The 6846-nt window shown below is 35.1% G+C and overlaps 4 protein-coding genes across 4 annotated transcripts; 2 read left to right on the top strand and 2 right to left on the bottom strand.

Moving 5' to 3' along the window:
- Positions 1–2095: 2095 nt before the first annotated feature.
- Positions 2096–4110, bottom strand: LOC129789457 (transmembrane emp24 domain-containing protein 5-like). Its single transcript, XM_055826283.1, has 2 exons — positions 4027–4110; positions 2096–2940 (listed from the first exon to the last, which is right to left on the bottom strand). Exon 2 carries the CDS (start codon positions 2910–2912, stop codon positions 2223–2225), a length of 690 nt encoding a protein of 229 aa, XP_055682258.1. The 5' UTR covers positions 2913–2940; positions 4027–4110; the 3' UTR covers positions 2096–2222.
- Positions 4111–4204: 94 nt separating this feature from the next.
- Positions 4205–4760, top strand: LOC129789482 (protein yippee). Its single transcript, XM_055826310.1, has 2 exons — positions 4205–4360; positions 4436–4760. Exons 1-2 carry the CDS (start codon positions 4243–4245, stop codon positions 4708–4710), a joined length of 393 nt encoding a protein of 130 aa, XP_055682285.1. The 5' UTR covers positions 4205–4242; the 3' UTR covers positions 4711–4760.
- Positions 4729–5285, bottom strand: LOC129789497 (mitochondrial import inner membrane translocase subunit Tim9). The gene is made up of 3 exons (XM_055826332.1): positions 5127–5285; positions 4972–5067; positions 4729–4916 (listed from the first exon to the last, which is right to left on the bottom strand). The coding sequence occupies exons 1-3, from the start codon at positions 5175–5177 to the stop codon at positions 4779–4781; spliced, it is 285 nt and encodes a 94-aa protein (XP_055682307.1). The 5' UTR covers positions 5178–5285; the 3' UTR covers positions 4729–4778.
- Positions 5286–5302: 17 nt separating this feature from the next.
- On the top strand, positions 5303–6568 carry LOC129789415 (peroxisomal membrane protein PEX16). Its single transcript, XM_055826223.1, has 2 exons — positions 5303–5741; positions 5806–6568. The coding sequence occupies exons 1-2, from the start codon at positions 5371–5373 to the stop codon at positions 6440–6442; spliced, it is 1008 nt and encodes a 335-aa protein (XP_055682198.1). The 5' UTR covers positions 5303–5370; the 3' UTR covers positions 6443–6568.
- Positions 6569–6846: the final 278 nt, after the last annotated feature.

Genomic DNA, 6846 nt, shown 5'->3' with positions numbered 1-6846 from the left:
CTGCAATGGCATCTTTAATACCATCGCGTTGCTCCTTCCTCTAGCTGTCGTGCAACTTTGTCATGTCGAAGTTCTGTTCCGCAAGGTCACGTCGAATGGTATAGAAAATTTTCTTCCTGGAGGTTCTCTTCAATTGTCCTTGCTATTCTCGTGATAACACAATGAAAGACCTGTTTGCACCTTCACCGTTGTTGCTTCCTTCACAACTGGCATCAGTGGTCGATTTTGGCTTCTTCTCTTCCTGCGTCTCCGGCATAGAAGGCGTTTCAACTGTCTCCTGGAAGATCTGTGGATGAGAAAATAATAGAAAGTGATGTTATGGGAATTTCACAATGAGCAAAAATTATTGCAAAAATAATTTTCTCACTGAATTTCACCGGAAAAGCGTTTAATGGAAATTAATGGGGTAATAAATATATAAATATAAGATGTGATTAGCTATAAGGAACTAAGAAAAATGAATTTCTCTTTCCGCGGAAAAGCAAACAAACTGCCACGGCGGATGAACAGCTACTAGCGCCAATAGTTTAATCATATTTTTCGGTGAATTTGTCCCTAATAAGTTGAAAATAATAAAAAGAAGAAGTTTTGTAATAGGGGAGGATGGTCCAATTCAGACCTCTTTTTTTTGTACCGCCAGTGCTTAATGTAGATAAGACTTTAAATATAGACAATAACGAAAATAATTAAGGAATTAAGTAGACATTTATGACATTATGACATGCGTGCCACAGACTTAAATAATCAATCCTGGTACTAAATATAAAAAATATTTATTTATATTTTATACCATATTTTGTGAGCAGTCCGAATTAGGCTGTTCTCCCCTAATATATAACTTCTTCTTTTTCTTATTTTTAAATATCAGGGTCGAAAGAGGAAGTAATACAAAATTGACTGGGTCTTGGAATGACGTTTGGCCCAACAAAATAAAAAGAAGAAGAATAATAGTAGGTATACAAACAACAAAGTGTATTTTTGTTTAGTCTATTAGCTTTATGTTATTTTGACTTGGTTTTTGATAATAAATGCTAAATGGAAGAAAGTGCATTTGAAACTGAGTGCAAAGCTCTAATAGGAGCTTTTGTAGCTGCTGATAATACAAGTTTTCAGGCATTCTGTTCCGAGTGGATGAATCACAAGTTTTATTTTGTTTTTCAGTAAGTTCTTACTCGTGTCTCCTTCCTTTCAAGACTCATTTCCATCTGGGCTTATATACATTTTCTTGTTTTCTTTTCAGTGGATTTTCTCTGATTCTAGACATTGTGGAATTTACGGATTCTTCCAATTGCAAAACTGCTTTTTTAAGAGCAGAACATTTCAAGGAGCGCCTAGGAGCTTTCTATCTACTGTATACTCTGTATTTTAAACAACCAGCAAAGGAATTTACAAAAATTCGTGTGACACAGTCGGATTGGCACGTGATGAAACGTGTGAATGAGCTCAGCGAGTGACTCCTTATCGGGCTCCAGCAACAGAGCTGAGCGAAGCCCAAAAATATCATTAGAAGCTACAAGAAGAGTCTTATTAGGGCGGGAAAAGATGGTAAGGATGGAATGCGTTCAAGGAAGCGTGAACGATCACGTGGTCGTAGTGCTGATAAGGATGATAGGGCATACAGGAAGTCACCGGATAAGTCATCACGTGATGCACGCAATTGATCACGCTCGGGATCGCCTCGCAGTAAGCTTTGAAATCCACGAACGACGCTCATTCACATTGGACGAGTCATGCGCAATCTAATCAAAGACCGTCGTGGAGATCTTCAATGTTTGTACAGGGAAATAAAGAATATTGAATTCCCCCTTAAGAGAACTAAGAGCATCAGCCGGAGATTCTGCTCTGTGGAATACAACAGCCTCGCTGATGCTAAGAATGCCATGGATGAGGGGCAAATTGACGGGCAGGAGACTACAGCTGCCCATGTGCTTGTGCCCACGCAGTCTTTTCTTTCACGTTGCTCTCCTTGGCGAAGAAAAATTTATACAACTACCAAAAGAAACTTCTGTGATATTCTTTGTGTGAGATACAGGAAAATACATATTATCAGCCTTTCATGAATTATACTTGTTTATAAAAGAGAAGAAAAAAAAGATTAAACAGATTAAAGAATTATTTTATTAATTTATATGATTGTTGTGTTTCGCTTTCTTATGGCTTTTAAGAACACGATGTTCTTTGGGTGACGTGCAACTATATTCACGCTAATCGTAATAATTGAGTCAATGCACTAAAAGAGTTTTTTTCCAGATCCTGTGAACGTTTGACTTTGTGTCGAAAAGACTTTTTACCATGATGACTTGTAGTGTTCCTACGACAAACATGGTGATTATTTGAAAAAATGACCAGGCATTAACTTTTAAGTAATTTTCTTCAGCTACATTACGGTCTCGTGCCTCGTATGACCGAAGAACATCCTGCAATTGACGAGCTCTTGTGAGATGTGTTTTTATACGCACAATAGACTCCTGAATTTCTTGTACTTTCATATCGTAAACTTCCTCCGGACGTAGCCCTTCAAACACATTCTTCCATTTATCTTCTTCGTCATCATCTTTTTCCACTATCAACTCAAAGAATATAGTTTTTTTGTTGAATGTACTGAAAGTATTATCGAAACAGAAACTATAGTCTCCAGAAATCTTTGCTTCGTGTCTGTGAATGTTATCAGGTTTCTTGTAGTCCGCGTAGACCATTTTTTTCATCGGGTCAAATAGTTCAAAACTCACATCAAGATCCCCGTGACCTCCATCAATTACTTGGTAATCAATATCAATAATTTGTCCAAGTTTTACGTGATGGTAGAAACAATCTTTTCTGCCGGCATCAACTGTTGTAGTAATCTCCTTGCTGTATGATGCTCTTACTTTTTTAAAGAGCAAGCAGAAAAGTACCAAGAAAATTTTATTCATTTCGCAAATGCTTTTGAATTGTATTTTTCTGGAAGTGGATACAGAAATTTTCTATTACAATACTTTATGGAAGGGAAGATAATATTTTTGTTCTTGTGACATAAGCTTTAGGGGTTATATTGAAAAACCCAAAACATAGGTATTAGCTTGTCTAATATTTATTTGAATGTAAAACATTGGTTTGTCTAATATTTACTTATTTTGATTTTTATTCTAATGAGTATGTTTAGCAATTTACTTTGACTTGAAAAGTATAAAATGAGGTATATCTTCAACGTCACGCAGCCATAAAGGACTTGTTAAAAGTTGTGCTTTTAAATAGTTTGATGCTTTATAACAATAGTTGCTGCAGAAATTTTTTCGATCGGTGATATCGTAAACTTTATTTGAATTTGTCGCTATGTGATAATCCTTCTTGGGGACTTCTTTTAGATCTTCCTTGCACAATGGATAACCACAAAGATTTTGAATAGCTCTCTCCTCGGTGATATTTTCGTAATGACATTTATTAATATTCTTTAGCATTGTTACGAATGTGCCGTCATCTACGATCCTATTTTGGCAGTATTCTACGACCGCTTGAGCCATATTATTACAATTTTTTTGCTTCTTCAATGCATGAAAGATTTGTTCTTTACTAGAAAGGAAAAATATACTGTTACTTTTTTGTTTATAAGTATGATAAGTACATTAAAATATTTTATAAATTATTCTGTTTACCTTAGTTTTTGTGCTTTGTTTGGGAGTATATCCTTGGTAAGTTTCGATGGTATTGAAGATCCTAAACACGTTGATTTTATAATCATTGAAGATTTTTTTGATAAATCAGAATAATTTTCCATTTTTATATCTACAGGGTGGCAAGGAAATTAGGGCAATTAGGAAAATTAGACGTTATTTTTACAACCAGAAAATTAGCAAATTTTTATGAATAACCTGACAGCCAGTGCGATGTTTCACAATTTCAGGTTGTGATGGATGTCGAAATTTCGTCAATACTAAAAAAAAATAAATATAGAACAAAAAGTTGGACATATTCAAAATGCCATATAATATCATCGAAGAGAGAACTATTCAACATCTTTGTAGTATTTCGCGATATGTGTATACTTACTCAAGACATTAGATGTGCTTTTGCAAATTATGATGTAAATTTCTCTTCTTTAATTGTTGAGGCTGACATGTACTCTACGTTCACAATGGCAGAAACATGAAACATTTGAGCTTTGAAATTATTTTTCGATGACTGAAATTATGTCTGACGTAGACAATCATTAAAAGAAGAAGAAGAAATTGGCTGTTTTATTGTCGTAAACAAGTTTTAAAAAAAATGGGAAGAATTTTCTTGGATCATATTGGGGGCACAAAGCTTTACTCTTGTGCATCTTGTGATACAAATCTTACAAACAAGAGTGAGTTGATTAGTACACGATTTACTGGAGCCACAGGTAGTGCTTGATTGATGTTAAAAAATGAAACAAAGAAATAATTTTTTTATCTTTATATTCTTTTTTCTCGCAAAGGGCGTGCCTATTTGTTCAAGAAAGTCGTCAATTTGACCTTCAGCAATGTTCAGGAACGTGTTATGCTTACGGGACGACATATGGTGAGGGATGTGCTCTGTAAAAACTGCAAGGCCAAACTCGGGTGGATGTATGAATTTGCCACAGAAGAAAGTCAAAAATACAAAGAGGGTCGAGTCATACTTGAACATGCGCTCATCTCCGAGTCTGAAGGATTCTTGGATCCATTTGGAGCAAATTCTGCACCAAATAATTATAGAGACAGGGAACATTGAACATTAAAAAAAAACTTCTTTGACCTAAATAAAATTTATTTTTGTGCTCATTTTGATCTATATACAAACTAACCCGACAATTGTCCGCTCTTTTGTACTAAGGCCATAGCATTTTCATTAGCAATCATTTGATATTCTTGAAAACGTTGTGAAACTCTCTGATTCATTTTAAGATACTTTTCCATGCAATTCAAAGCACATCGTTCCTATAAGACACAGAATATTATAAATTACTGAATAAAATATTGAATGTTAACGAACCTCATCCTTTTTAACAGATCTGGTTGTAAAATCCGTAACGCAGTCAGTGAAACATAATTCTGAGAGCTTATTGTAGGACATGAGGAAATCTGAAAACTACCAATGTTGTTTTTACGAAACGGTACAAATATGCTTCAAATGTCTGATTTGCTTACAGTTTTTAATTGATCCTTGTCTAGAGAATCAAGTGGTACTTGTGTTGCCATGGCGTAGAAGTTACCAGATATTCCTTTTTTATAAAAAGTAGTGTGTTTTTTAAATTATGTACTCTTCTTTCAATTTGACACGTACGTCCGGCCCTGAGAAATTTAAAAAGAAGAAGAAGTTTGACACGTCAGTGGGCCATATGCATGTGTGTTGTGTAGTAAAATTTTTATTGCGCTGTGACAGGCCCGAAAAATGTCCTATCTGAATACAAACTTGAAAGGATTTTATAAAAGTTACTATAAGTGGGTTAGCGAAAACCCATCTGTAGTTGGGGACGTGGAAACAACAATTAAATGGGCATCATATTTCATAGCTGGTCGCTTCAGCAACTCAAATGTCATTTCCGAGTTAATCTACTCTCTATCTAACCTATTAGTTTTGTTTAATGATCGTATTATTGATGAAAGCCTGTGTCAGGAGGCGACACAAGATTCACGAAAGCAGCGATTGAAACTGATACTCACAACGCTTGAATATTGTGAAGTTTTCATTGAACTCTCGGCTAAAAGCCAATGGGGTGAACCTGGCAAATGGTTAATTTGTGGAATTATCCAATTATTAAAGTACGGTTTATAAAAATTACTATGTAACCTTTTGAATTTTTTGAATGACTGAAATTTGTTTCAGATGCATTGGAAGGTGGATCTTGCTTTCGAAATACTGCCAAAAGATTGTAAAGAATCCACTTATTCCTGTACTTAATCGTACAGAAAGAATCAAAGTACGGACTCCATCGGAAGGAGATGTTTTTTCTGGTGTACAAGGTGTGTATACCTTCAAGCTCAGACGATCTGGACGGGTTGTGAGGAAGATTGAAGGAGCACAACCTTTCTATTTGAGAGACGGAAAATCTCTTCAAGATCAGACAAATCTTACACTTGAGAATGGTACATTCCTCACTACTCCAGAAATGCTATACATCGTCAAACCGCTCATCCACTTAGCATCTGTAGCAGCTTTTGGAAATCATAGCTGGAAAACTTGGCTGCTACCGCTAATGATAGACATCACAAGTTTGCAATTATATTATGTGAATCGCGAAAAGTTATCCCAGGAACAGAAACTTGAACTCTCTCGACGATGCCTGACTCTTTTCATGTACATTATGCGATCACCCTTCTATGAGAAGTACACGGGACGTCGAATTGATGGAATTTTAACAGGCCTCTCCCGGACCATTCCCTTTGCAAAAAATATCTGCTATCCCCTGAGTCAATACATTCCTAGATGGCAAAAAACATATTTTTACACATGGTCAACGTAGTTTCCTTTTCAATAAGTTTTGGTGGTATTAGTAGCGGAAAGCTATAATAATAACTAATCAATTTAATAATTGTACCAATAAATATTGTTATTATAAAAACAATAAACAAGAACTACTTTAATCCTATATTTATATTGGCTTTTGCTCACTAAAATTTGTTGTTGTTGTTGTTGTTCGGGGAACAAAGCGCGCGGCGACTACACGGCCATATGCCATATAAAATTTAAATATTGAAAATGCTTTCTACTTTCTCTACATCTCTCTTAGTTTGCCCTTAATACTAAAATTTCAATAATTTTTTTTCTATATTTTATACACATACACTCTGTATCACCTAAAAGGAACAGCATATTTTTATTACATATTTTTTTTTTATATCGAGAAATTAATTTGTCTTTCTAGAC

This window comes from Lutzomyia longipalpis, chromosome 2, assembly GCF_024334085.1.
Source record: "Lutzomyia longipalpis isolate SR_M1_2022 chromosome 2, ASM2433408v1".
Classification (NCBI taxonomy): Eukaryota; Metazoa; Arthropoda; class Insecta; order Diptera; family Psychodidae; genus Lutzomyia; species Lutzomyia longipalpis.
Note: the sequence above shows the minus strand (reverse complement) of the source record. Positions and strands in the feature narration are given on the sequence as shown.

Excerpts from the sequence above, each read along its gene's own strand:
- LOC129789457 (XM_055826283.1), bottom strand. The coding sequence starts at position 2,912 with ATGAATAAAATTTTCTTGGTACTTTTCTGCTTGCTCTTTAAAAAAGTA.
- LOC129789482 (XM_055826310.1), top strand. The coding sequence starts at position 4,243 with ATGGGAAGAATTTTCTTGGATCATATTGGGGGCACAAAGCTTTACTCT. Across the intron at positions 4,361-4,435 it reads ACGATTTACTGGAGCCACAG|GGCGTGCCTATTTGTTCAAG; the intron begins GTAGTGCTTGAT and ends TTTCTCGCAAAG.
- LOC129789497 (XM_055826332.1), bottom strand. The coding sequence starts at position 5,177 with ATGGCAACACAAGTACCACTTGATTCTCTAGACAAGGATCAATTAAAA. Across the intron at positions 5,068-5,126 it reads ACAAGGATCAATTAAAAACT|TTTTCAGATTTCCTCATGTC; the intron begins GTAAGCAAATCA and ends CAACATTGGTAG. Across the intron at positions 4,917-4,971 it reads GATCTGTTAAAAAGGATGAG|GAACGATGTGCTTTGAATTG; the intron begins GTTCGTTAACAT and ends TGTGTCTTATAG.
- LOC129789415 (XM_055826223.1), top strand. The coding sequence starts at position 5,371 with ATGTCCTATCTGAATACAAACTTGAAAGGATTTTATAAAAGTTACTAT. Across the intron at positions 5,742-5,805 it reads GGAATTATCCAATTATTAAA|ATGCATTGGAAGGTGGATCT; the intron begins GTACGGTTTATA and ends AATTTGTTTCAG.